Source organism: Pisolithus orientalis (assembly GCF_024613125.1).
Source record: "Pisolithus orientalis strain OTSU chromosome Unknown F5J12scaffold_4, whole genome shotgun sequence".
NCBI classification, from domain to species: Eukaryota; Fungi; Basidiomycota; class Agaricomycetes; order Boletales; family Pisolithaceae; genus Pisolithus; species Pisolithus orientalis.
In genome coordinates, this window is record NW_026260785.1 from 632982 (window position 1) to 658131 (window position 25150).

The 25150-nt window shown below is 50.5% G+C and overlaps 12 protein-coding genes across 12 annotated transcripts; 5 read left to right on the forward strand and 7 right to left on the reverse strand.

Annotated features, from left to right (window-relative positions):
* Positions 1–61: 61 nt before the first annotated feature.
* On the reverse strand, positions 62–3769 carry F5J12DRAFT_805438 (uncharacterized protein). The gene is made up of 13 exons (XM_051744547.1): positions 3624–3769; positions 3323–3561; positions 2999–3271; positions 2486–2947; positions 2244–2426; positions 1711–2196; positions 1389–1688; positions 1139–1331; positions 1063–1090; positions 720–1008; positions 410–661; positions 251–352; positions 62–185 (listed from the first exon to the last, which is right to left on the reverse strand). The coding sequence occupies exons 1-13, from the start codon at positions 3748–3750 to the stop codon at positions 144–146; spliced, it is 2976 nt and encodes a 991-aa protein (XP_051603485.1). The 5' UTR covers positions 3751–3769; the 3' UTR covers positions 62–143.
* An 8-nt stretch (positions 3770–3777) lies between these two features.
* Positions 3778–5908, forward strand: F5J12DRAFT_379893 (uncharacterized protein). The gene is made up of 5 exons (XM_051739125.1): positions 3778–4301; positions 4357–4557; positions 4632–4752; positions 4807–5096; positions 5151–5908. Exons 1-5 carry the CDS (start codon positions 3912–3914, stop codon positions 5736–5738), a joined length of 1590 nt encoding a protein of 529 aa, XP_051603486.1. The 5' UTR covers positions 3778–3911; the 3' UTR covers positions 5739–5908.
* A 381-nt stretch (positions 5909–6289) lies between these two features.
* Positions 6290–6908, reverse strand: F5J12DRAFT_715138 (uncharacterized protein; the record flags this gene model as incomplete). Its single annotated transcript, XM_051740932.1, has 5 exons — positions 6290–6342; positions 6406–6505; positions 6644–6675; positions 6729–6758; positions 6866–6908. 5 exons carry the CDS (start codon positions 6906–6908, stop codon positions 6290–6292), a joined length of 258 nt encoding a protein of 85 aa, XP_051603487.1.
* A 253-nt stretch (positions 6909–7161) lies between these two features.
* Positions 7162–9167, reverse strand: F5J12DRAFT_714243 (uncharacterized protein; the record flags this gene model as incomplete). Its single annotated transcript, XM_051740878.1, has 4 exons — positions 7162–7929; positions 7978–8678; positions 8734–9015; positions 9068–9167. The coding sequence occupies 4 exons, from the start codon at positions 9165–9167 to the stop codon at positions 7162–7164; spliced, it is 1851 nt and encodes a 616-aa protein (XP_051603488.1).
* Positions 9168–9382: 215 nt separating this feature from the next.
* Positions 9383–11266, forward strand: F5J12DRAFT_805453 (uncharacterized protein). Its single transcript, XM_051744548.1, has 10 exons — positions 9383–9503; positions 9560–9592; positions 9648–9738; positions 9862–9904; positions 9960–10047; positions 10145–10266; positions 10311–10475; positions 10604–10874; positions 10903–11070; positions 11124–11266. The coding sequence occupies exons 1-9, from the start codon at positions 9453–9455 to the stop codon at positions 11011–11013; spliced, it is 975 nt and encodes a 324-aa protein (XP_051603489.1). The 5' UTR covers positions 9383–9452; the 3' UTR covers positions 11014–11070; positions 11124–11266.
* Positions 11267–12490: 1224 nt separating this feature from the next.
* On the reverse strand, positions 12491–14137 carry F5J12DRAFT_780108 (SHQ1 protein-domain-containing protein; the record flags this gene model as incomplete). The annotated part of the gene is made up of 7 exons (XM_051742453.1): positions 12491–12638; positions 12698–13074; positions 13097–13152; positions 13203–13333; positions 13383–13620; positions 13668–14004; positions 14063–14137. The coding sequence occupies 7 exons, from the start codon at positions 14135–14137 to the stop codon at positions 12491–12493; spliced, it is 1362 nt and encodes a 453-aa protein (XP_051603490.1).
* Positions 14138–14499: 362 nt separating this feature from the next.
* F5J12DRAFT_959857 (ADC synthase) lies at positions 14500–16289 on the forward strand (the record flags this gene model as incomplete). Its single annotated transcript, XM_051749916.1, is given in 7 exon segments — positions 14500–14511; positions 14559–14772; positions 14824–14879; positions 14899–15559; positions 15612–15819; positions 15875–16182; positions 16235–16289. 7 exon segments carry the CDS (start codon positions 14500–14502, stop codon positions 16276–16278), a joined length of 1503 nt encoding a protein of 500 aa, XP_051603491.1. The 3' UTR covers positions 16279–16289.
* A 10-nt stretch (positions 16290–16299) lies between these two features.
* Positions 16300–17271, reverse strand: F5J12DRAFT_903417 (ribosomal protein S2, flavodoxin-like domain-containing protein; the record flags this gene model as incomplete). The annotated part of the gene is made up of 2 exons (XM_051748403.1): positions 16300–17037; positions 17221–17271. The coding sequence occupies 2 exons, from the start codon at positions 17269–17271 to the stop codon at positions 16300–16302; spliced, it is 789 nt and encodes a 262-aa protein (XP_051603492.1).
* Positions 17272–17339: 68 nt separating this feature from the next.
* On the forward strand, positions 17340–19747 carry F5J12DRAFT_805482 (heat shock protein 70 family). The gene is made up of 11 exons (XM_051744550.1): positions 17340–17470; positions 17528–17577; positions 17637–17775; positions 17835–17853; positions 17903–18081; positions 18134–18566; positions 18629–18776; positions 18805–18866; positions 18892–19088; positions 19142–19320; positions 19369–19747. Exons 1-11 carry the CDS (start codon positions 17418–17420, stop codon positions 19695–19697), a joined length of 1788 nt encoding a protein of 595 aa, XP_051603493.1. The 5' UTR covers positions 17340–17417; the 3' UTR covers positions 19698–19747.
* On the reverse strand, positions 19514–21166 carry F5J12DRAFT_959865 (P-loop containing nucleoside triphosphate hydrolase protein; the record flags this gene model as incomplete). Its single annotated transcript, XM_051749917.1, has 6 exons — positions 19514–19949; positions 20024–20453; positions 20505–20780; positions 20830–20909; positions 20957–21035; positions 21087–21166. The coding sequence occupies 6 exons, from the start codon at positions 21164–21166 to the stop codon at positions 19815–19817; spliced, it is 1080 nt and encodes a 359-aa protein (XP_051603494.1). The 3' UTR covers positions 19514–19814.
* A 291-nt stretch (positions 21167–21457) lies between these two features.
* F5J12DRAFT_959869 (chromatin assembly factor 1 subunit A-domain-containing protein) lies at positions 21458–24191 on the forward strand. Its single transcript, XM_051749918.1, has 8 exons — positions 21458–21553; positions 21598–21707; positions 21764–22068; positions 22119–22345; positions 22469–22859; positions 22914–23600; positions 23655–24019; positions 24072–24191. The coding sequence occupies exons 1-8, from the start codon at positions 21530–21532 to the stop codon at positions 24099–24101; spliced, it is 2139 nt and encodes a 712-aa protein (XP_051603495.1). The 5' UTR covers positions 21458–21529; the 3' UTR covers positions 24102–24191.
* On the reverse strand, positions 24096–25138 carry F5J12DRAFT_805501 (uncharacterized protein). The gene is made up of 5 exons (XM_051744551.1): positions 25052–25138; positions 24858–24994; positions 24554–24803; positions 24426–24505; positions 24096–24369 (listed from the first exon to the last, which is right to left on the reverse strand). Exons 1-5 carry the CDS (start codon positions 25090–25092, stop codon positions 24281–24283), a joined length of 597 nt encoding a protein of 198 aa, XP_051603496.1. The 5' UTR covers positions 25093–25138; the 3' UTR covers positions 24096–24280.
* Positions 25139–25150: the final 12 nt, after the last annotated feature.

Consider the following 25150-nt stretch of genomic DNA (forward strand, 5'->3'; position numbering starts at 1 on the left):
AATATTATTGCACCCCCGAATAGCCGAGACTCAAGTACTCTCACACCTGAACTCAAGTCATCTCCACTCCATTCTAATGTCTTAAGAGCTAAGTATGTACTAATCGTGGTGCTTCTAGTACTTCGTTACTCCGTACTACTCACTCAAGTCGACACCATTCTCGTTGGGGGGTCGACAAAGGTCGCCTATGTCCATTAGTTAGTACTTTAGTCTCTAATGAGCAACGGTACCGCGGTGGCCTTGCACTAACCGTAATGAACTTCAATATTTCATCAATCGCAAGCACGGGAGCACTAATCCCCAAGACCGCCTTCCACTCCTTCCAATTCAGAGGGGCGATAGCGAACAACGTCTGTCCGGAATATGTGAACGACTGCAAGCAACACTTGGCGCCGGAAGCACAACGCACCGTGAAGAATGGAATGTACAAGATGGCGACATGTAGCACCATACTCAACACAATAGCTGCTACAAGGAAAGGGTTCTTCCACACTGGTAGACGCAATAGACTTTCATTTTCGGAAAGTGAGTTCATGGCGTTGAACATCTCCACTGTCACGAGGATGGAAAGACTCATAGTAGTGGCATGCCGCGACATCTCGTTGGTAAACATTTCACAACCAATCTCAGGGAAGGACGTGGAGCACCGATGGAAATGTGTCTGATACCAAAGGTCAGGTCAGGTCTTTGTGCAGTATGGTACTCAGGGAAACACCCACGAGCTGGTAAAATGATATCTGAGGCCCTCCAGAGTAGTATACGAACCACCACGCATACCCAAACACCGTAGCACAGCCGACGTAGATACCGACCACCAGGTACCGGAAGAAAAGCCATTTACCGACCAAGGGTTCTCGACTATTTCGTGGAGGCATTCGCATAATCGAATGGTCGGGCGGATTAAACCCTAGCGCTGTGGCCGGAAGACTATCGGTGACCAAATTGACCCACAGGAGTTGAACGGGCACCAGAGCTTCAGGCATCCCTAAGAGGACCGTCAGGAAAATACTAGGAGGAAGTTAGCAACAACAAAGGTCGACACTCAGTACCCATCACTCGTACCTGACCACCTCGCCAATATTCGAAGAGACTTGGATCACTTTAGCAACTACGGAGAAAATCGGAGAAAACCACATACTAAGGTACCGAATAAACTGTTTAGTGTTATTGTAGATAAGTCTACCTTCTTCGACGGCCTGCTCTATTGTCGCGAAATTCGAATCGGCTAGCACCATATCAGCGGCCAATTTGGCGACATCTGTACCGCTGCCCATTGCGACGCCGATGTCCGCCTTCTTTAACGCAGGAGCGTCATTAACACCATCTCCTGTCTGGGAAGGAAAAGCATGCATGAGCACCGCTGCGCTAAACCATAGCCATAAGCATACCATGGCCACCACCAGTCCCAACCCTTGAAGAAGATCTACTAGCTGACTCTTATGGCTAGGCTCCGTTCGACTGAATAGGCTTGCGCGCTGGACAGCTTTTACCTTTTCTTCGTGGCTTAACTCATCTAGTTCGCGACCGGTGTAACTCTTTCCACTCAAGTCCTCATCCTCACCAAAGATACCAATTTTTCGACAAATGGTCTCCGCAGTCCCTTTATTGTCTCCGGTGACACAGATCACTCGTATACCAGCAGCTTTGCAGTTCGCCACGGCCTGACGAACCTCGGGACGAGGGGGGTCCTAGCATGCCGACAAGCGACACAAACGTGAGATCTTTTTCAAACCGAGAATAATACTCTGGACCATTGTTGGTTTCGTAATGAGATGGATCCAGGTCAGAGACATCGACATAAGCCATAGCGAGTGTACGAAGTCCACTTGCGCCATAGGTAAGGGTCCGGGCTAGGATGACATTGCGCAGCTCAACTGTCAAAGGTATCACCTTGCCATGCACCAGGACCGAAGTACAACGCTCTAGCACAAACTCGGGAGCTCCTTTGACGAAGAGTGCGCCCGCGCCATTCAACTTGACGAGAACCGACATCATCTTGCGATCCCTGGAAAATTCTAAGGTATATAGCCTTGGAATGCTACGTTCGTAGTATCCACTGATAGCATTAGCACGGAGAGAAGGGGGTAGGGTCGGAAGGGACTTCGTCGTTTCAAGGTCGTCACAACCCAGCTTCTCGACAAGTACCTGGAGGGCTGCCTCGGTGGGTTCACCAATATTAACGTAAGTATCCTTTTCCTGCAGAGGCAGTCAGCAAGCAGCCGACCAAATATTGAGAATCATACCGCATGGTACACTATCTTAGCGTCGTTGCAGAGAGCACTAATCTCGGCGAGCCTACGGATAGGGTCCAATGCGAGGTCAACACCCTTACCACCGACGGATTTAATCGCGCCAAGAGGAGAATAAGTAGTGCCTTCGACGTCATACTCCCTCGGAATGAAAGAGTCACTATCAATCACAAGAAACTAAACGGAAAAAAGCTCGACTCAGATTCAGAGACTGAAGACACGTAAGGTAGTATTACCTTGGACACGCTCATCTGATTGGTAGTCAGCGTGCCAGTCTTGTCGGAACAGATTACATTTGTGCAACCGAGAGTCTCTACGCTGGGGAGGTTGCGAACAATTGCATTCTTCTGGGCCATCTTCTTTGTGCCCAGTGCCAGACAAGCAGTGATGACAGCAGCCAGGCCTTCGGGGATCGCAGCTACCGCTAGCGCGACGGCGATCTTGAGGTAATACACTGCACCCTTGAGCACACCGTGATGGGAGGGATCCGAGAAATGGCGGAAGTTGACGAGCCAAACGAGGATGCATATTACGGATATCACTTTCGCCAACATGTCACCGAAATCATCTAGTTTTCGCTTCAGTGGAGTCTTTTCACTGATCTGTTGGGAAATGGAGTGGTAAATATGGCCAATAGCAGTCTTCTCGCCGGTGAACGTGACTATTGCACGAGCACTTCCGTTGACGACAGTTGTACCCTTATGGATTCAATTAGAGCGGACCACAGGGCACGCATAAGGTGGCCTTACCGCAAATAGCATATTTGTCATGTCTTGCTTAACCGCCTTGTCATCTTGGACAACGTCAATGGACTTGTTGACGCTAACACTTTCTCCGGTGAGGATTGCCTGGTCGACTCTAAAGTTCTTTGAAGAAATCGAAAGGATTCTACAGTCCGCGGGGACTCTGTCTCCCACGGAGACAGAGATGATGTCGCCAGGAACCAGCTCCGAGGCGTGAATGCGAACCAACTGTCCTGACCTGAGAACCTTGGCTTCGTCTGGGGAATACTCCTTCAGAGCCTAATACATGTAAGTGAGCTGAATGCGTGGAAAAAGCAGTCAATTGCTCACTTCGATGGCTTTTTCTGCGTTGGTTTCCTGAATGACGCCAACTGCTGCGTTGGCGACGAGGATGAGAAGGATAACAGCTGGTTCCACGAATGCCCCAAACAACGTGGAATCCTCGGGGTCTTCGAAGAGGGCAAGAACAAAGGATATAACGGCAGAACCGAGCAGTATAAGGACAAGCTGGTCCTTGAATTGTTCAAGAATCAATTCCCACAACGGAGTGGGTGGGGCTTCGGGAAGCTCTGAGGAGTGGGGTCTGGCATGAGATGACAATGTGTTACCACTGGGTAAGCGTGTGACTGACCGTTTCTACCGTAAATATCGGCATGTCTGTTAGCCTGGTCCTTGGACAGTCCGGTGTCAGGATCGACGCCAAAGTGTTCCAGGATTTGGCCTGCAGTGAGCGTCCACGGAACGTCGAGGAGACCCATACGTGTCACTAGTCTGACCGATGGCCACGTGCGCCCGAGTCCCTTTCTTGGACGCGGTCTTCTTGTTTGCGCCTGTTTACGGTCACGTGCACAAATACGCACAAACTCGTCCAGTGTAGGCGTGACCTAATGATGACAAGTTGCTGCTAGTGTCTCTCAGCATGGGCAACACGGGATCATCGTCTGGTCGTCCTCACAACGGCGATACTGTAGACTATGGCTATCTCACACCGCAGGGCGTTTACACAGGGCCAAGAGACTGGAATCACGCTATCGTAACCCAGCTCATCATGGATCGAAAGCTGGCTCCATTCTATCGTCCACTCGAAGAGTACAGTGACGACTGGGACGATGAACAGATACTGGCAGCAAGAAGAGACTCCCCTGACTCCGACCATAATTCTGCTGATCCTGCCGCTCGTCCCGATTCTCGTGATGGCCCGAAACCTCCCAACCAAGCAAGGCGCTCTTCCAGTCTCAAAGAACCTTGTCGCAACATTCCTGAAGCTGCTCTCTATAGAGGTGCCGTCGAATGCCCAATATGCTTCCTTGTGCGTCCGTTTTGCGCCTCATGCCTTCACTGCTGAGTTCTCTTCTGATTATTAGTATTACCCTTCTAATATTAACCATTCGCGCTGCTGCGATCAAGCCATTTGCACGGAATGCTTTGTACAGATAAAGAGAATAGAACCCACAACTACTCATCTTGTATCAGAACCCGCTGCTTGTCCATATTGTGTTCAAGATAATTTTGGGATCGTATACACGCCTCCTCCATGGCGTGCCGGTTTAGGCAGCGAGGGAACGGTTAGTATACTTCCCTTCTTCGTACACGCATGTCCAACCTTCACACCAACGGGTGATTCTCCTTCCCCTAACAGACACTCCCTTCTTCGGCAGATTCACCTCGCGGATGTCATCCCGCTCCAACAGGATCATCATCCGCACAGAAACGCCATCGCAAGAGCTTCGGTCACGACAGTCCAGAGGTTGTGACAACAGGTGTGTAACCTTGCGAGTCTTTTCATAGGCCACCCAGTTATAACCCGGAAATAGACCAAATACGGCCAGATTGGGAGGCGAAATTGGCCGCAGTACGAGCTGCAGTAGCTCGCCGCGCAAACAGGCGGATCGTCATGCGCCAGGTAGGAGATCGGCTGATACCTGTTGGAGTTACGAGTGGTCGCGTGCACGCACTTCCTAGCACTGATGGCACGGACAACGGAGAGGGCGAAAATACGTCTGGTACGGGAAGCAGGCGACGTCGCGGCTTCCGAACGAACGGACCCTCCGATATCACTCAACTTCTTGGCCAGATCGGTGTTGGTGGGCAAGATCTTGAAGAGGTACCTACAGCTTGTCCTTTACGTTGTGACATGCATCCTCATCTCCACGTACAGCTGATGGTGATGGAGGCTATGCGGTTATCTTTACTGGAACATGAGGAGCATCAGAAAAGGGAAGAAGAGAAGAAGCGGAAAGAAGCCGCTGCCGCCCGATCGACCGTGGAGCCACCGCCTGAAGTCAGTGCTTCCGCGGGTCCTTCAACTGTGGCAACGACTGCTTCCTCAACCACGTCGAACTCGGAAATCACTACGCTACAAGATGGAGATCCTGGCGATAGCTCTGTGCCTCGTAGCCGTTCTTTGACGCCCGCATCAGGTCAAACAACCCGTTCTTCCATTAGGACTGTAGTTGACGACCTCCACGACCTCTCCCACAGCATCGAACAACCCTCAACATTAGGGACACTGCCCGCCACTGCGGATTCGGAGGGAGAAACAGTAGTGAGCAATGCCCGGGCGTGCGCTGATCCATGTGACAACCATCTGCAAACTAGCCATCGTCTGCAGGGTGCAGGTCGAGCAATGGACGATGCTACTGGGTATTTAGTGAGGTCAAGAACGACTTCTCTATGTTCGCCTGACCAAGAAACACCAGACGGACCATCGTCAATCCGCACGACGGACGAGGCGCCCGTGCGTTGATTTCATCGGGAAGGCCCTCCAATGTTCTAGACTTGAGGCCGAAGGGTGGCGCATGTGGACAATTAATAATGTAGATGTCCCGACTCCGACCCTGGTTAATGGCCCCCGTGTCACCCATGTTCTTTTACTTTTGCACTGCAGGAACACTAACTGTACCCATCTATCACCAACTAGCTCTTTTCATTTTCGATAGCCAATCCAGATCCACCGCCATTCTCACACGAATCCTGGCTGGAAGCCGTCCCTCCAGACGATATATCCAGCACGTTGATTTCAGATGAGACAAGGTCACGCTTTGTCCACTCATAGATCCCTAAGGCGGATGCAATTTCACTCCTACCTAATGCCGCCTGAGTAATAACGACCCGCGGCAAAGAAAAGGCATGACGGGGATAAGGTAGAACACTGCGGGTTTCACGGGCACCCTGAGCCTTTCTGTCCTAATAGAACACAAAGTAAGGGAATAGGGGCGGCCGTCGGCACGCACGACCGGGGCCGAATTGAATGGACTACTGTTGTGATCCAACGCTTGAGCACGGAAGCAGCCATATTCATTGTCGCGGATTTCGGGCGTCTGCCCAGATGGGTTCGGTTGGTTCAGGTGCTTTTGCCTGTGCGTAGGTAAATTAGGGATGGGCGGTGGTGGAGAGAACATAAACAATAGAACAACATGCCTGGGCTTCTATCAGACGTTTCAACTCCTGTTCCTGGGCCAGACGTGCCGTGCGGTTCGCGTCTACTTTTTTCCTCAAGTCAGGTGCCATTGCCTAGGTGAAGGTGTGCATAAGGGACATATTCCGTTAGCCAAAGCACGTTGCCATCAGAGGAAGTTGGGTGGTTATGGATGGTGACAGTGGACGGGAAGGGGACGAAGGGACACTGGAAATTACTTGCAATTGACTTACGGCGTACGTCTGTTCTGGGGTTGGTGCTGTAGCTATGCAACGCTTCAACTGGGCCCATTACAGAGCAGAAAGGCGTATTCCAAACCTTTCATCAGGGCATATCCCATGCCCATCACTTGAGACATTGCAGAGTAGATCACGTTCCGGGGATGCACCAGAGAACAAAGATAAATGGTTAAGTTAGTAGAATCCTTTCAAAACAAAATGGTTCACGAGACGCACGCCCACCACTCAAAATCGCCATCCTAATCCACGGGAAGGCCATGCTGACGTTGGCGGAGGTAAGGAGTGTGCACCCGCTGCTTCAAACTTGGGAACTTTGCGTGTGCCAGCATCTACGTCATAATTAGCTGAGGAAGAGTCTCACGGTTAGTCCAGCTAGCTAGAAACAAGCTCAGCTTAGTGGCGATTACTAGGGTAAACGATCTACGTGCAGCGTTACAATATTGCGGAGTCTTTGCTCGTACGTTGTATAGTGAGAGAAATAATTATGAAAAACAAAAGAGAATTAGGGACAGTCATCCCCCAGTAGGTAAAACTGTTCGTATGGCGGACAGTATCCCCGACGATCGCTTGCGTTGGGAGATAAAACCGAGCACATTGGCTGTGCCCTTCTTTTGGTTTGCCGATTCAATCCGGACAGGCTCTTCCTCCCACGCACGAATTTCAACTTGGTCCATATGCTCGTGCAAACGGCCACCCTGGTCACGCTGGGAAACTCCCTTCGAGTTGTCATGGCCATCAGGGTTGGAGGAGGATCTAGATCCCAGACGCGGTACCTCCGGCCATTTTTGCCGCCAACAAGAGCGTAAGGTTGGCGCCACCAAAGTTGGACTACGAGCTCCAGTAGAAACGGAAGACGTTTGACTTGGAACGGGTTCGTAACTACGCATCACAAACCCGTCAGGTTTATCGCGTGGCCCTGCAGAAGTATGTGGCCTGCGGGATCGTTTAGCCTTGTGATTGTCGTTCTGAGCGTGAGGGTCAGATGCCGATGAAAACTTGTAGGTGTGTCCAAGACGGGAATCGCTGGGGTGACGGGGCGGGGCAGAAAATGGTCCTTCTTGTGATGAATTGGAACTGGCCTGAGGTGATGGAAGTTGATCAGCATGTTCCGCACGGCGTTCGCGGTTAGAGGAACGCGGTGATTTGGACTTGTGTCGACCCGACTCGTTGTATCTTGCAAGGGCGGTCTGCCTCTGAGAATCGTTAGTCGAGACAACAGCGAGTTCCCTGTTGTCGAGCTCGACGGTCTCTGCACTACACGACGGCGACGAAACAATTAACTGTGTGACAATCAACTTCCGAATGCTGAGAGTGGCGGTAAGACCAACCTTGACGCGAAGAAAAAATTTAACGGTAGCCATCTCTGTTTGCATGGTTTCTCCTACGGACCATCTACTATTAGACTTGGTTTCGGGCCAAGAAAATGTAAAATTCTGTTTCCATATCCCGTCGGCGACTCGAACGAAATGCGCGGATGACTCAGAATGCGCAAATATATGCGTGATCGCCCGATCACTAGGAGGGAAGGATGGAGCCTCGTCGGGAGTACGAGGGTGGTCTTGCAGAAGAGGGCGAGAAGGACAGTCAGAGTACAGAGAGGACGATGACGCTGCATGTAAATTCTGCGATGATGCACCGACACCTGGGTACAGTTCAGGGCTACAATTGGAGAATGACGAAGCAGGAATAGACTCTGTGGATGGATGGGAAATGGAGGGTATTTCGCTGAAATATATGCGTCTTTCAACGAGAGCAGAAGCACTGCGAATGGAGACAGATTGATCAGGAGGCTGTACGGTGAGTTGGATGGTAACTATGTCAAGAGGACCGATTGGATTTGGGGGAACGAGAATACAATAGCGCAATGGTACACCACGTGACCTGGACGTGGATAAATGAGTGGTATGCCATGGAGAGGGGGCGAGTATTGAGGGGGATGAGTGGATGGGTAAATTGTAGCGAATGAGGGGTAGTTCAAAATATTTGACTTGACGGGAGCCAACGCCGGCTATAGGAACATGGTTCAAGACTGTCCAAAATTTTTGAGCGGGGGGCTGTCATCAGGGAGCAATTTGCTGACGCACCTGCCTCTACGCGCCAGAATATGCGATATTCTTGAGAGTAGAGAGCCACGCTGGGTGCAGCGACATTAGAGGGGACGGACAATCGAAAGGGGTATTCGCTGTCCCGTATTTCCGACCAGTCCTGATTGTCGTCTTTGTGCCACAAAGTGAGGACGTGCTCGGAGAGGACATTCAAGTGAACGGCTCCAAAACGACCATGCCGAGCCTCGTAGCAGCGCACAGCCACGGTGACGTCCTTCGCTAGGACAGGTTTTCCATCCTGCTCTACGTTGGTTCTGACAACTATCTATATTGTCAGAGGGCGAAGGCGCGGGCGGGGGTGAGGAGTACGCACGCCCTTCGACTTTGACTGGAGTCAACCCGAGGTAGCCGTGGTGGGGGAAGTAGCGGACGCCCTGATTGCCTTTTGGGGAGATGAGCGACAGCTTGACCATGGCTGTCAGTCAGAGGGCTGAGTACGCTGTGCAGTGCAACGTCAACAACGTTGAGCACGACGAGAGCACAGCGACGACGACAGAGAACCAGCTGAGCACGCGGGGAAACCTAAAAGCACTAATATTAGTGGACCCGTTGCGATAAATATCGCTGGAAACGGAAACCGACGAGAAGCACCAGCGTGACATCCGTCACGTGTGATCTCAGATCTTCTATTACATGTCAAGTTATCCGACTCATTACTTATTAATATTTATTTTTGTCCAGCTCGTCGTCGAACTACCATGCCGTCCTCGTTATTCGTGCCCATCCTCCTCGCGGGGATGATCATCACAGTAAGCTGTGGCCTCGCTCTCCTTCTTATTGTATTATTTACCCTAGTTCTTCTCAGGGCTCCAGCAATTCACTATGCGGAAAATGGCAGGTGAGTCGTGCCCGCAGCAGCTTCCTGCGCATCCCTTCAATTATCCGTGTCGCAGGACATGCAATGCGTCGAGAACTGCGACGACCCAAATCCCCAGAATCGTGTCTTGTACGAGCAGCCTGTGTGGCAAACTCTGCAGATGTTTGGTTCGTACCCATGTTCATCCCTCCCGCTCAGATTGTTCACCTCCCCGGTTATTAGTGGGCGAAATGTTTTGTTAGTGTTAATTTTTCGAGAATCGTCCTTATCTCTGTCCTCACGCTGCACAGGCTTCCTCCCCGTTCTTTACACGTGGTTCCGCTCGCGGTATCAGTCCTTCATCTGTCTTCCTTCCTTCCGATCTGGATGACGACGTACCCACATCGAGTAAATCTGCCGCATCGGAAGACGAACTCAAAGGATGGAAGCTTCTCCTTCTATGGTTTCCAGCGGCTTGTGACCTCACCGGTACAACGGTCCGTCTATTCTTTGGAATTTCATCGATCTCATTCGTCGTGCATAATTTTACCTCTTGTTGGTGCTCACACTCTTGTTTTCACGCGTTCTTTACAGCTCATGAACATTGGTCTATTATACACGCCTGTTTCCATTTACCAGATGACACGTGGTGCCCTTGTCCTCTTCGTGGGCATTTTCAGCGTATTCTTCCTCCGCCGTCACCTTTGGCTGTACCAGTACGCGTTTACTTCCCTCTTGGCAATTCGCTAAGATTCTCTAGATGGATATCTTTACTCACCGTCGTGGCCGGAGTATCTCTCGTTGGTTACAGTGGCTCTCTCATCAAAGATACGATCAAGGAATCCGTGAACTTGTTCGCCTCGGGCGGTACCGTTTCGGAACCTACCAGCCAAACTGACTTGGCTAAGGTGTTGGTCGGTATGTCGTTTCTCGACTTTGAAGAAGCCGGAGTAACACTTGACACTGCAGGCGTGTTCTTCATCCTGTTTGCCCAAATTTTGTAAGAATGAATTTCATTGTCGATTGAGTTTGATCGCATATCTTCCATGTCAGCACCGCCGCCCAATTCGTAATCGAGGAGAAAATCATGGCTCGTTGGTCCGTCCATCCACTGGTCGTTGTAGGCTATGAGGGCTTGTTCGGAGTTATTTCCGGTTTAATACTCATGCCCATCATGAGGCGCTTCGCCTCGCAATCGCCTTTCTTTGACCTCTCGAGAGGGTGGCATCAGACGGTCGATAATCCGAACGTTCTATGGCCCGTTGTCGCGGCCGCATGCAGTATTTCGCTGTACAACTACTTTGGTCTCAGCGTGACAAGACACGTCAGCGCCACGGCTAGGAGCCTAGCAGGACACGTGCAGAACACTCTCCATCTGGCTAGTCAGTCTCGGGCTGGGCTGGGAGAAACTTCTATTTCCAGTATCCATCCTCCAAGTCCTCGGGTTTGGATTACTAGTGTGAGCAGTTACCTACCTTGGCCGTCATGCGGCTAATTATCATTTCACCAGTTACGGAACAGTAAGTCAACCTTACATCAAAGCCACGTTGCAGTTCACAAGACCTGTATGCAGTTTTTGTTCAACAGCCTTGTCAAACCACCTTCTTTCCTTCTTCCAATTCGGACTCCGATCGCTGCGGCGGAAGATATTGATGCGGAAGAAGCCGAGGACCTCCTCGCTTCATCGCGACTTGACGAATCGGCCGTGTTGCCCGCCGACCTTGGCCAGAGTGGTTTTGATGTGCTTCCTGCGAACGAACATGTGAAGGTAAAGGGTTTCGTGGCAACAGAAGGATGACTATCGACACACTAGTAGACAAGGGTACTCAAGTAACCCCTCCTAATTCCCGATAGACCTGTTAACCAACTTACCTTTCTCCTTTTGATTTTGGCTTGGTCGCCCCATTATGGCAGACCCCGCGAGTTGGTAGATATGGATCGCGGAATCTCTGTGTTTGCATACCTTATCTAAGTGCTCTCCCAGACTTTGACGTGGTACCCTCGAAACAGAAGCAGCGGAGTCATTGGCACGCGGATTTGGTACGTATGTTCATTTTGGAGTCACCTGGGCGGAACTACATATTGTGATACCACGTGTCTTCGATGAGTGTTATCGTTACCCCAGCATGGTGTGTTCAGACGCTTTCCGGAGCATCCTTTTTTGTGAAGCTCGTTTCGCTTCGGCCTAGATGCTAGTAGTGTTGCACCTGGTCCAAGGTGCTAGCCGCTCGGTGACTTCCAAATATACTGAGCTTCTGGAAGGTGTTGGCAGAAGTTCCTATTCCTGCAATTCGTTGTGCACTCAAATTTGTGCCACGGCGATCACCAATTGCCGGTCCTGCTCTGTTCCGCGTCGCACTTTCGAAATACTTGCTAGTGCGCCTTCCGTTTAAATCGACGCCATTGATGCTGCGCCATGGTGTTGGTTACACACATACAACTACAACCCTTCTCTCGTTAATTACCATAGAGCATACTTACCCAGCAACTCCGAACGCGGTGTCTGCACGGGACGGCATGACTGATCGGCCGAAGTGACTGCACGCACTAATTCTATCACAGAAATGATGAAGACCTTGCACTAACAACACACGGACGCCCTCAGTAGCTGCATGTCCCCAGCTTTGCTGCCGTATTGTACAAGTACGTCCTTTGTTCCACCTGCGGCTCTTCAATCGCCACCCTGCCGCACATAACATTAAACCCAGGCGATGGTTTCTATCATGCAGGCAGACCGAATAATCAAAGGAAGCCGGTTGTTCCACGTGCTGTGCTCGTATTTTCCATTAACGTCCTGTTCTATCTGCGAAGAACAGAAGTCTGTGGCACCCTGTTTGAAACTTTTCTGTGAAGAACCAATACGGGCACCGTGCCATGATAAAGTTTTTATGTGAACGACCATGCTATGAATGGTTACCTTGGCCCACTGCCGTAAAATGCTCATTCGATGGACTCGTCATCGCTGTCGCTGTCTCTATTGACTGCAAGTCGTGTAGCCTCTTCAAGCTCCTCCAGATCCCACCCAACGGCAGACTTGGGTACTTTCAGCGCATCCAGTTTTTCTCCGATCCGTGTCAAGACAACGTCGCTGAAGCGAAAAGCACCTCAGTTACGTTTGGGAACCTTAAGCGGGGAATGGATCCTGACCTTGCGCCTCCCTGGATCCATACACAAAAATCCTCCACCCATATTTTACTATAAATATAGTAGACGTCGTGATGATCCAAAATGTCCTTGACTCTAAGCAGATATCTTGTTATCAATCGCTTTCCCCTGCGAAGAGTAGCAGCGACATCCGTTCGACACCGCTCCGCAAGCTGGAAGGAGCGATAAAGGGGAAAGGCGAGAGAGCGTCTGTAAGTCGATACTAATGTCGATGTAAGCTCCGCGTCAGTAAAGTCAAGTACAACGCCGCCTGTAAGTTCCCCAGGCGAATACGGAGGAGGATCGAGTGCTGAAAAGGCGGCGATAAGATTGCAGATCGTCCACGCGCTCTCCGTAGTGGGGTCGTTCAACGTGGTCCGCTTGTCGTAAGCATGTGCATACATAAGGGTAATTCAGTGTTAGATATAGATTGCGTTCTTGAAAAGTGTTCATTATGTCTGGTAGTAAATCAGCTTCCGAAGTTAATTTCCAAGAAAGTGTTGCTCACACTCTTTCCTTGGCAAACGGAGAATGGCCATGTTCTCGTCTTCTGTAAGGACGACCTCGGCGGTACTTGTCAGATCTGGATCATGCCAATTGATCAACTCTTGGATGTATTCATCTTCGGTATAATCCGCCCTGCAGGAGCCATTATCATAGAACTGGAGCCAGCATCACACAGACAAACATGTAATGTTCTTCGTTCCACTTTTCGTTTTCATGGGCTATTCGCCTAGCCCGCCGTTCTTCGGCATTGCAAGCCTCCGCATCATCACCCAGTTCATTAATCTCGTTCTCCGTATGGTTAACATGGGCGAAATAGCCCGTAAACGCATCCAAAAAGCCATAGTAGCGCTTTGAAGATGTGTGGAATCCTGATGCAGGGTCAGGTAGAGCCTGGGGCAGCTGCCATCCATTCTTCGCAGCTGGGATGATCTTAGAAGAGGGGAAGAGGGTTGACGTTTGGACAAACCTTGCGCGAACTCGTCGTCCAGAGAAAGTGCATCTGCACGCTTGGAAATGTCTGTGATTGCGTCGTCTGTCGATGGATCCAGAACCTCGATGGATGGTCTTGTGTGAGGGCGCGAGGGACGTGGTGCAAGGAGAGTCGCTAACAAATCCAAGTCCGGGAAATGTTGTCCTTTCACGCTTTTGGTGAGGGTAATTGTAAGGTAACCGGAGCTCGGGTCGTACTGCGCGGACGAGTTGTCATCCTCTTCCACAGGATAAGGGAAGTTGAGGCGTAGGAAATACGGATTGATGTGGACAATCAACACAGTATCGTCGACATTGATTTCCACGTCGGCGGCCTAGAAAGACTGGTCTGAGAGGGCACAACAAACGTGTAAGGACTTGCAGTGCACCCACACGGACTGAAGGGCAGTATATTGAGGTGATGAGAGAGTCATCGGTCTGCGAACACGAAAACTTGGGAGTGATCATGATGCAACAGCTGGATCGGCCATGATTTGAGCCCGATCTGAATAGAAAAGCGGTTCTGCCTGGCCATACCCACGTCACATACCACTGGCTGTGCGCTGGGCGGCCGATTTGAAACTACTGTGCGTAGTAACCTTTGTTGGAAGCCGCATGATAGGGACTAAGCCAGATTTCCGCAACTTGTTTCGAAGGTACTACTAGTATGACCCGGGATCGGCCTGTCAGATATTGTTACCCTGTCAGAGGCGTCCGTTGCTGTCGGAGACAACGATTGCCGACTCGTTAACGGACATCAGTCGCCTTCTGTCTACACACTTAAATACTAGCAGCTAGTGTTGGCCAGAGTGTCGACCAACCCGCCTATCATGGACCCACAGGTAAGTGCCATCCGGATCTCTCCTAGTCTTTCCTTATTGCTTCGTAGAAATTGCAAGCATACCCTTCACTCGCCACAGTCGAGCAACTCATTATCCGCGAAAAGCGGGGCAACTGCATCCCAGTTTTCGTCCAGCTCCCCGCAGATCTCATCACACCATGCATGGCGTACCTCCGGATATCCCAGGGTTCAAAATACAGCTTTCTCCTAGAATCTGTCATCGCTGGCGAAAACATAGCCAGGTATAGTTTCGTGGGTGCAGGTCAGAAACCAGTGGAGATATGTCACCGGCATCATATTAAGCATTAGACAGACCCTCTCAAGGTTATCAAAACCGGTCCGAACGAAGAGGTTACGGGGGATCCTATGGTCCGCTCTCCAACGAGAGTTGTCGGTCCACCAATATATCAAAATCCCGGAAATCCCTACCTTTACTGGCGGCGCGATCGGCTACGTCTCCTACGACTGTATACGGTACTTCGAACCTAAGACGGCGAGAGACCTGAACGACCCTCTTGGCATCCCCGAGTCTCTGTTTATGATCACAGACTCCCTCCTCATCTACGATCACTTGTTCCAGAGTGTCAAAGTCGTCTCTCATGTATTCTCCCCAACGAATGCTGGCACAACGAACCTTTCCTTTGTATATCAAACTGCAGTGGCCAAAATTCGCCGGCTGGCTAAAGTCCTTATGTCACCGAATACCCCCGATGTACCCCAACCTGCTATCTCATTGGGCAACGAAGCGGTTTCTAACGTGGGCAAGGAAGGTTACGAAGGATTTGTAACCAAACTGAAGGAACACATTATTGCTGGCGACATTATTCAGGCTGTTCCATCACAGAGACTCTCCCGACCAACGGAGCTTCATCCTTTCAATGTTTACAGGCAGCTGCGTCAGCTCAATCCAAGTCCTTATATGTTTTATTTGGACTGTGGCGATTTGCAGGTCGTTGGTGCTAGCCCTGAAACCCTCTGCAAGGTCGAGGCTAACAAAGTGTACAATCATGCCATTGCGGGAACGATAAAACGTGGCAAAACTATCGAGGGTAGGTTTCATTTCATGGCCAGCAATCGTAGTTCACATGGTAATAAATATAGAGGACGAAAAATTGGCTGAGCAGCTGCGCTCATCAGAAAAGGATAGGGCAGAACATATTATGCTCGTTGATCTTGCTCGAAACGACATCAATCGTGTGTGCAAGCCAGAGACATCGAAAGTGGATTATCTCATGGAGGTGCACAAGTTCAGCCATGTCATGCATTTGACTTCTCAAGTGTCTGGCATTCTCCGCGAGGGAAAGTCAAGGTGAATCTACTCACCTAATGTCCCTGTAGCATGCCGACTTGACTGTGTCATTTAGATTCGACGCTTTCCGATCAATTTTCCCTGCGGGCACGGTTTCTGGCGCACCAAAGATCAAGGCAATTGAGATCATCTCCGAACTAGAAAAGGAAAAGCGCGGAATTTATGCAGGAGCGGTTGGTCGCTTTGACTTTGCCGATGATGCCATGGACACTTGCATCGCTATCCGTACGATGACCTTCAAGAATGGCGTTGCGTACCTGCAAGCAGGTGGTGGCATTGTGTTTGATAGCGTCGAAGAGGAAGAGTACATCGAAACGGTCAATAAGCTTGGCGGAAACGTGCGCGCATTGTCTGAAGCAGAGAGTAAGTCTTCGCTCTTCATTACTTGCAACAATAAGCTCAAGCAACGGTATAGAATATTGGTATGATATCCAAAGAGAGGAAGCAAAGGCGACGTAGACACGATTATATATAATGAGATCACGAATTTCCTTCGCCAGTTAAAGCTTGCTTGATCAATATCCTGTGTGCCTGATGTTGATAAGTTTTTTGGTCCTCTCCCCGTGCCACGACGCCATCTCTTCCTGCCACACTTAAAACGCCAGCTATTATTTGGGCCGTGCGGGGGCTATCATCGTTTGCAGGTATGGGATACATGACAATGCGAGGATCCGCGTTGGAATCAATGATACCGGTTGTCGGAACGTGCTGAATAGCACACTCGCGTATTGCGTTCATGTTGGCCAAGGGGTTGAGGAAGACGACAAGGTCGGGTGTCAAGCGGTACTGGTGACTCTCCTCCTGGAAAAGCTGGTTCCTATTCGTAAGGGCTCCGGGGAGCCATCGTTCTCCAATGTGATATCCCTGTGGCCCAAGTCTCTCCGACGCCCTTTGTATTGTGTCCTGCAGGTCAGGGCGGGTGCCCACGAAGATTATTGTGCCGTTGCGTTGTGCAACTGCGCGTACAAGACTGGCGGCACGTCGTAGAAGCGGCAAGGTCTGTTCAAGGTCGATGATGGTGAGACCGGCACGAGTGCCGAATGAGTACGGTAGAAAGTTGGGATTCATTAATGAGGTTGTGTGTCCGAAATGCGCGCCAGCAGCAACGAGGGCTGAGAGAGTGGTATGTGAAGGAGCTAGCGGACGTGACAATGTATGATGGGGCTGGAAGGTTTTCTCACGTGTCTGGGTAGATCCATGTTGATTCAAAAAGGTCGACTATGCAGGAGAAAGAGGTCGGGAGGCGTACAAATAGACGCGAGGTGAGCATACTCACATAGCGTCTTGAACCGGGCTCTGTTCTCTTGCATGAGATGCCAGTCTTCCGGTGACTCTATAGAAGACTCCAGATTACTATTGGGTGCTGTGTGCGTAGTCCTAGGCAGCATTGCGGGGGAGGACGCGTTGCCTTCGCAGACATCTCGTTGCAGTGGTCCATGGCCGCAGAGCCATGAGGAAAGACGGATGTTCGCAGTGGCAGTGCAAAATTTCAAGGGCGACATTTGGTGCTTACATAAGCCGGCCATCGATTTTTTTCAATCATCCCTCTCTTCCATCTTCCAACGCTCGACGCCCGGGAAAAGACCAAAAAAAAAAAGATGGAAGACGTTTTCGACGGCGCAATTGGCATCGATCTCGGCACAACATACTCGTAAGTGCGACTCATTAGCTTATCACCACATGTATTTACTCTATTTCATACGTCCAGGTGTGTGGGTGTCTGGCAAAACGATCGGGTAGAAATCATTGCCAACGATCGTGAGTACCGACAAGCCTTCGAGGTATCTATTTGATAGTGCTGACTCCGATATCTATAGAGGGTAATCGCACAACACCATCATATGTCGCCTTCTCTGCTGAGGAACGTCTCATCGGCGACGCGGCAAAGAATCAGGCTGCAATGAACCCTCGTAACACCGTGTTCGATGCTAAGCGTCTTATTGGTCGTCGTTATGAGTCCGTGTCTTCCAGTATCTCGGTGTCGCGCATCTTGCTGACTTTGATGGTCATTCTAGCGATCCAGATGTCAAAAAGGTGAGTATTTGCGTCCCTCCCGTAGATCATCTGATCAATGGATTGTTAGGATATGGCCCATTGGCCATTTGAGGTCGTTGAAAAAGAGGGTTCTCCTCTGATCAAGGTCAACTACCTTGGAGAGGAAAAGACTTTCACACCCCAAGAAATTTCTTCCATGGTCCTTACCAAAATGAAGGAAATCTCCGAGGCGAAACTTGGCAAGATCGTCAAGAAGGCCGTTATCACGTAAGTTCACATATTTCTTGCTGTACAGCCTTTGAGACAGACATTCCCCTAGTGTCCCTGCGTACTTCAATGATTCGCAGCGTTTGGCCACCAAGGATGCTGGTGCCATCGCGGGCCTTGATGTTCTCCGTATCATTAATGAACCCACCGCTGCTGCTATTGCATACGGTCTCGACCGTCAGTCAAAATCCGAAAAGAACGTCCTTATTTTTGACCTTGGTGGAGGAACCTTTGATGTTTCCCTCCTCAATATCAGCGGTGGTGTATTTGCCGTGAAGGCAACTGCCGGTGACACCCATCTTGGTGGTGAAGACTTCGACAACGCACTTCTAGAACACTTCAAGAACGAGTTCAAGAGGAAGCAAAAGCTCGATATCTCTGAGGATCCTCGTGCCCTGAGACGGCTGAGAAGCGCCTGCGAACGTGCCAAGCGCACTCTCTCCAGTGTTACCCAAACGACCATCGAGGTTGACTCACTTTTCCAGGTATGTCCGGAGAGACTAACGTCAGGAGGAAGTCATGCTTAACTATTTATTTGTTCCATTAGGGTGTTGACTTCTCAGCTAATATCACTCGGGCTCGCTTTGAGGAAATCAACGCTGCACTGTTCAAGTCAACTCTTGAGCCTGTCGAGAAGGTGCTGAAAGATTCCAAAATACCCCGCGAAAGGGTCGATGACATTGTGCTTGTTGGTGGTTCTACATCGTATTCCTAAAATACAAGCCCTTGTTTCTGAATACTTCGGTGGCCGCCAACTGAACAAGTCAATCAATCCTGACGAAGCTGTCGCCTATGGAGCTGCATGTTCAGGCCGCCGTCCTAACTGGTCAGACTTCGGAGAAAACTCAGGATCTTCTTCTCCTCGACGTCGCTCCCCTTTCTCTCGGAGTTGCCATGCAGGGCGACGTCTTTGGGGTGGTCGTTCCTCGTAATACCCCCATCCCAACCAGCAAGTCCCGGGTGTTCACCACAGTCGAGGACAACCAAACTACAGTTACCTTCCCTGTGTAAGTTATTTTGATGAACCTGAGAAACGCATTGTCTCAGTTATTGCATTCAGGTACGAGGGCGAGCGGACGCAATGTCGCGATAATCGGTTGCTTGGTGAATTCGAACTCACTGGCATCCCACCGATGCCTCGTGGTCAAGCCGAGCTTGTCACTACCTTTGAGGTTGATGCCAACGGTCTACTAAAGGTATCTGCTCAAGATCGCGCTTCGGGTCGTAAAGCCTCGATTAGTGAGTTGTCTGACGATCATCAAATCTCATGATCTGAATGATATCCAGGCATCACCAACTCTGTTGGACGTCTATCGACGGCCGAGATTGACCAGATGATCAAGGACGCTGAGCAGTTCAAGCAGGCAGACAAGGAATTCCAGTCCCGGCATGAGGCCAAATCTGACCTTGAGGCATATATCCACCAAGTCGAGGGGACCATCACCTCCCCAGAGATTGGCATGAAACTCAAGCGTGGCGCCAAGCAACAGGTCGAGGCTGAACTGGCCCGCGCTCTTGAGAAGCTCGAGATTGAAGATTCGACCGCCGATGAGCTTAGGAAAGCTCAACTTGGCGTCAAGCGTGCATTGCAGAAGGCGACCGCTGGTATTCGGTGATGTCACATCATTTACGCGCGAAAAGTACACCGCAGTAACTTGAATCAACTGTCATGCTATTATCTTGCAATTGAATGATTTCTCGTATGCAACCATGCAAAAAAATGGGCGATAAGATTAGCGTGACAGCGCTTTGTAGGTTTGCATTGCAACCTCTAGTAACCAAAGTTCCTCGTCTGCGCCATCACATAAAGCCTTGTCTGCCTCAGCTATCACCAGTGCACAAGTAGCCTTCTGCCGTGCAGGTAACATCTGGTGGTGGATTATGAGATCATGAAGCTAGAAACTGTTAGCGAAAAGTATGTAATCGGGGAGATACCACCAACTTGAGACAACAACTGCGCCACAGAGTAACCTTCGCGAATGACTTCTTTGACCTTCGTTTGAATAGCGTCAAAACCTCTTCGCTTGGGAGTGACAGCATCGACTACCATGTCACTGCCCACATCCAGCCCCAATGTTCTCGCGAGATCATTTACTACTGTGGTGGGGACTACTCCGGCAATCTCTTGGATATCTCTTGGCGTGATGGGTGTTGGTGGGTCGGCTGACGAGGACAATCGAGAGGCAGATTGTAGGTATGTGATAGAACGTCGTAGATCGCCATTAGAAGCATCTATCAAAGTGGTCACCACCTCCGGGGTGACTTCCACATGCTCCGCTGCTGCAATGTGGGTAAGCCGTGAGGATGTCGATAGCGGGTCGAGTGGGGTAAACCGAAACTTCGAACATCTAGATGCTAGAGGTTCGATTATCCTAGCTCAGTATAAGTGGACGGTGCGAGAATTGCAGAAAGGTATATCCGACCGCGTAACATAGTTGCACACAAGACAGAAACGGGTGATTCGCGCGTAGGTTTCCATAATACGTCGAAGAGCTCCCTGTGCATCTTGAGTCATAGAGTCCGCCTCATCTAAAATTATGATTTTATACGGAGGGCAGGGATAGCTCTTGCCATCCGAATTGGCAGCTTGCGCCCTTGGTGTTTGCCGAGCAAATGTCTTAATTTTCTCCCTGACAACACTGATACCTCGTTCATCAGAAGCATTGAGTTCTAGCACCCGATTGCGAAAGTTGTCTGGCCTATTGCTCTGTTGGTAGTGTTTGGGCGTGCGAGAGATTAAATCCGTACCCAAATAATTGTCGGGCGAGAGCAAGAATAGTCGAGGTCTTGCCAGTGCCTGGTGGCCCATAAAATAACATGTGAGGCAGCTGGATACGAATCAGCATAGCTGCACTCGAGGTAAACGGGTACCGACGTTTGTTGACAAGAGTGCCTTGCGTAGCACTGTCACAGTATGTTCCTGCGCAGAGACATCGTCAATGGTCTTCGGACGACTGCACGTCGGGTTACTCTTCCTGACTGATCGAGGAACTCTAATCGCCTACTATTTCTCGATCCATGGCTGCAGCACAGGGTCTACTGTGTGCTTTGGCACTGTTTTTGCTTGGGGCTGAAAGAAAGCCATGAGATGAGGCGCGTCGACACGTCGCGTCACGCGACCATGTGCTTACAAATACTCTCCCACGCGTATGACACCCCCGACGCGATGCACGCGTCAAGCTGACCAGCGACTGCCGGCCACCATGGCGCAGCCAGAATCGAGATCAGGTATGTCTAGGACGCGTCCTTTGGGGGCTAGTGCTTTAAATTTGCTTTTAGATGTACCAATAATGTTGCCTTTTGCCTGTAAGTCGCGACCTCGTCTCGCCTCGCCCATAGCCTACAGTCCGACTAACAGATGCTGCCAGCCAATCCGCTTGTCGAAATTAAGAATGGAAAGGTTATCTTTAAGCAAAAACCAATTTCCTTCGAGAAGACATCAGAGACCATGCAAGGCAAGTCGTCGTGGACAGTTTTTGTGAAGAAGATATCTGTATCTGCCCGCTCCTACCAGAGATCGTCAAATTTCGAGAAATGCTGGATAAGCGTGCCAATAACGTTGCTCAGCCACTAACCAACATTCCGGATGAGAACAAGCCCGTAATCGTCAAGTTGGCTCAAGAGAGGTAAGTTAGTTGTCGGGTAGTCATCCAGCCCAAGGTATCTCAGTGAATACGTCTAGTGACAAGAGTGCTGCGGCTCTTGCTAAACAAATGCGTTCAACTCTGCTGCCGGGACAAGGTGAAGTTGACGAAGCTTACCGTACAGCTCTCGAGTCTTGCCTTCCCCTCTCTGCAATTGAGCATGCCATCAAGACGGTGATGAAACGGGTTAATTATGGTCTTGATTGCCACTCGGTCCAAAAGCCTCCTGCTACTATTTGTGTCTGGCGTTGGGAAGTGCAAGACGCGTTTAAGGACTGGTTGCCGAAGTCTGCTAGAGAGACCGCGGAAGCCAGAATGACCGAGCGTGTCCAGGCGAGTAAGAGTCGTTCGTACCCCGTCCCCGGAGCTTACATCAGTGCAGGCGCAGAAAAGTCTGTAGTGCTATCTTCGAACATCTTCCCAAGGCTCAACAAGACGCTATCCTTGATCCGAAGGGCACCAGCAAGTCCCCAACCAAGGATGCGGGATTACCCTCCGGGCACGCCTCCGCCAACTTGAATTCCGCAGAGAAACAAAATATACCGCATGGAACTACTTCGATACCCACCGGCGACGATACCGTTAGTAATACTGATGTCCCCATTTCTACCACTCATTCTGTAACCAACAGTCTGCGCATGGTGGCCCAAAAATTCGGGCCAAAAGAGCCCTTGACCCGGAGCAGGCTGCGAAGGCATGTATACAGCACTACTCTGTTGGAAGATACTCATTCCTCACCACAGGACAAGGAGAAAGAAGAGAGGAAAGCGGCGAGGGTAGAAAAAGAAAGAAAACAGAAAGAAGCTCAAGATAAATCACGTTCTATACTGGCAAATTTCTTCGGGAAGGCTAAGGTATCCAGTCAAGATTCACCCGCAAAAGATTCGATCGCCGCAGCCAATCCGTTAGCAATCGAGAATGATTTTCAAAGAACTTTCAAGCCCTTTGTGCTAAAGAAAGACGCCGAATGCGCACCTCACAATTGGTTCCTGGAATCAAAAGGGACAAGGCCTGGGACCAAGGGGAGGGGCATCACCCACGACGATGCAATTGTCATCGACGACACTGATGCGGCCAGCGATACACAAGCCTACGCGCCTTCGTCAGACGAGCCGGCCGCACATAGCGAACCTGGTGAGTGCAGTAGCAATTGCCTACGGATCCGACAAGCTACAATTGTCTATCTAGCTGAGTTACAGAACATCTTGAAATTGTTTAGGCGACGGAGTTTGATGCGGCCTGCAAGGAGGAGCGTGTCTTCATTCAAGACTTCCAACCCACGGACCGTACGAGACGTTATGGCGCAACTCGGCGAAGCAGAGATAGCCGGTGACCCGTCCCAAGTTCGTCATCTGCTGAAAATATTGAGCGACCGCAAGCTTCTACCCGCTAAAGTCCTTATTTTTAACGAAGACGCCCGCCCTGGATATTACGGCACCTGGACTAGAAACTCTCGTATCGTTGGGCCCCGCGCCCCCTTCGCGAAAGATTTCCTAGCACGCGATTACGGGTATGACAGCGGGGAGGAGTGGGAGGATGAGGATCCTGCTCAAGCGGACGACGTAGTGGATGATGGGGAGGAAGACGATGCGGACGGCGATGAACCAGACTCTGACCTTGATAGTTGGCTTGTAGATGATGAGGAAGTGCAGACCCCTTCTATCCCGGATTCACGAGATCCGTCACCTTCCTCAGCTGCCAATCTAATCATGCCCCCACCGAAACGAAAGGCGGAGGACCCGGGCAAGCAACAGGAGAAGAAGCGGAAGGTAGTGGTACAATTGGTCCCTTATGCTAAGGGTCCTTGCTGGGAATCCGCCATCGGGAAGTGCGAGTATGAGCCGTTTGAGGCATACCGGATACAGTTGTTCAACGGTTAGGCCCTCCCCTCCCCCATTATTGGCGACTCGTCAACTAACCTGCCTTCAGATGCACCGCACCCCATCAATCCTTTTACATTCGTTTCCGCTGCCGCCGAAGAACGTCAAAATGTCAAAGTTGATCTGAACCCGCCTGACAAAGTAGCAGTCGATCCTAGTCTGGGGGCCGCTTCACACGGGAAACGTGCTGGTATAACTCAAACTCGTAAAGCGCCACCTTTTCCCGATGAGCATCTTGGCGCGTTGCTCGCAAAGGTCACCACGCTGGCCACGCCGAGTTTGAACTTCCTTGTTGAGAGCATATACCAGGATCTTCGCATTCATAAGGTAAAGAAAAATGCCATAGAAGCTAAAGTGCGAGAAGTCTGCGAGAAGTCGAAGGACAAGGTGTGGGTAGTGAGAGAGGCAATACCGGTTGGTACAGGCGATTCATTTGCGATCTGGTGAACTTACCTTCTCGTTCTAGGTACAGCACGGAATAATTCAGAGACCCTGATATAAATATTGGTTTTATAGCATACCATATAGTTATTATAACATACATTGAACCCACTGCAGAATACAACATGCATCGTGAACAACTCCTATCACAGTCCGCCAAACTAGATCTCTACGAAGGGGGAAAAGCTGGCAGCCTTGACGACTAAATACCTGAGAAACCGTATCCTCCTGACGTCACGAGGTGGCAAGTTTCCATGCTTGTTCCACACTGTGGTAATCGCTGCCACGCGGAGCGAGAGTGTGAACGTCACCAGATTCTGCACCTGCAATGCCACGTACTTAGCAATGGTAACGCCTAACCGCAATCACGGGTACTCACGGATGAACATCGTCGACGCCTTGCCGTCGCTGTCCAAGACTATATCGAAGCCCATCCCCCTGAAAATTTGTAAACGGAGCCTGGAGGCAGTAAATTACTTGAATAACTGAAGCATGCGACCTCCTCACGTTGTGCCATCTATTTCACCTTGATGGCTTTGTGCCGGATCCGACTCTTCCAATGCACGCGCTCCCTCCTTCAAAGCCGCCAATTCTGCTTCCTTACTTGCTAACGAATTCTCGGCGTCGCGCAAAGCTTTTGCAAGAGATATTCGAGTGCTGTCGAGCTCGTTAAGTCGGGCAGCATGCTGCTCTGGAGCAGGAACGTTGGGTGGGCGCGCCGATGATTTACGCGCTGCCTCGAGCACGCGGCTCAACGCTGCAAAGATGAGATGTCGACGAGGACGCGTGCTACAGTCTTGAAGTCGCGCACCTTTAAGATTGGAATACGCCTCATCATTTTCTCGCTTGGCTTTCGCGTAATTGATTTTCATCTGCTCTTCAGCTGCAGTTATGGTCAGGTAATCATCAGCAGGGTCGATGATAGTAGTCATCTCCTTGATGAGTTTTCTGAAGCATTTGACATATGCATCAGCCGTTGAACGCGACATGAGTTTCAATACGCACATGCATTCCCGAAGATCTCTCGACTGTGGTTCCTTTGCCATTGTGCTGGTGTTTAGCAACAGTACATGTTGAGCGGGGTAGCGCGACTCGGATCGCGAT

Coding starts and splice junctions, on each gene's coding strand:
- F5J12DRAFT_805438 (XM_051744547.1), bottom strand. CDS start 3,750: ATGGGTCTCCTCGACGTTCCGTGGACGCTCACTGCAGGCCAAATCCTG. Junction 2,427..2,485: donor ATCAGATGAGCGTGTCCAAG/GTAATACTACCT, acceptor TTTTCCGTTTAG/TTTCTTGTGATTGATAGTGA. Junction 662..719: donor AGATATCATTTTACCAGCTC/GTGGGTGTTTCC, acceptor CTTTGGTATCAG/ACACATTTCCATCGGTGCTC.
- F5J12DRAFT_379893 (XM_051739125.1), top strand. CDS start 3,912: ATGGGCAACACGGGATCATCGTCTGGTCGTCCTCACAACGGCGATACT. Junction 4,302..4,356: donor AATGCCCAATATGCTTCCTT/GTGCGTCCGTTT, acceptor TCTGATTATTAG/TATTACCCTTCTAATATTAA. Junction 4,753..4,806: donor TCCAGAGGTTGTGACAACAG/GTGTGTAACCTT, acceptor ACCCGGAAATAG/ACCAAATACGGCCAGATTGG.
- F5J12DRAFT_805453 (XM_051744548.1), top strand. CDS start 9,453: ATGCCGTCCTCGTTATTCGTGCCCATCCTCCTCGCGGGGATGATCATC. Junction 9,905..9,959: donor TGGTTCCGCTCGCGGTATCA/GTCCTTCATCTG, acceptor ACCCACATCGAG/TAAATCTGCCGCATCGGAAG. Junction 10,476..10,603: donor AAGGTGTTGGTCGGTATGTC/GTTTCTCGACTT, acceptor CTTCCATGTCAG/CACCGCCGCCCAATTCGTAA.
- F5J12DRAFT_805482 (XM_051744550.1), top strand. CDS start 17,418: ATGGAAGACGTTTTCGACGGCGCAATTGGCATCGATCTCGGCACAACA. Junction 18,082..18,133: donor GTCAAGAAGGCCGTTATCAC/GTAAGTTCACAT, acceptor ACATTCCCCTAG/TGTCCCTGCGTACTTCAATG. Junction 19,089..19,141: donor ACTACAGTTACCTTCCCTGT/GTAAGTTATTTT, acceptor TATTGCATTCAG/GTACGAGGGCGAGCGGACGC.
- F5J12DRAFT_959869 (XM_051749918.1), top strand. CDS start 21,530: ATGCAAGGCAAGTCGTCGTGGACA. Junction 22,346..22,468: donor CCATTTCTACCACTCATTCT/GTAACCAACAGT, acceptor TCCTCACCACAG/GACAAGGAGAAAGAAGAGAG. Junction 23,601..23,654: donor CCGGATACAGTTGTTCAACG/GTTAGGCCCTCC, acceptor ACCTGCCTTCAG/ATGCACCGCACCCCATCAAT.
- F5J12DRAFT_805501 (XM_051744551.1), bottom strand. CDS start 25,092: ATGGCAAAGGAACCACAGTCGAGAGATCTTCGGGAATGCAT. Junction 24,995..25,051: donor AGAGATCTTCGGGAATGCAT/GTGCGTATTGAA, acceptor CAAATGCTTCAG/AAAACTCATCAAGGAGATGA. Junction 24,370..24,425: donor GGCGTCGACGATGTTCATCC/GTGAGTACCCGT, acceptor GTGGCATTGCAG/GTGCAGAATCTGGTGACGTT.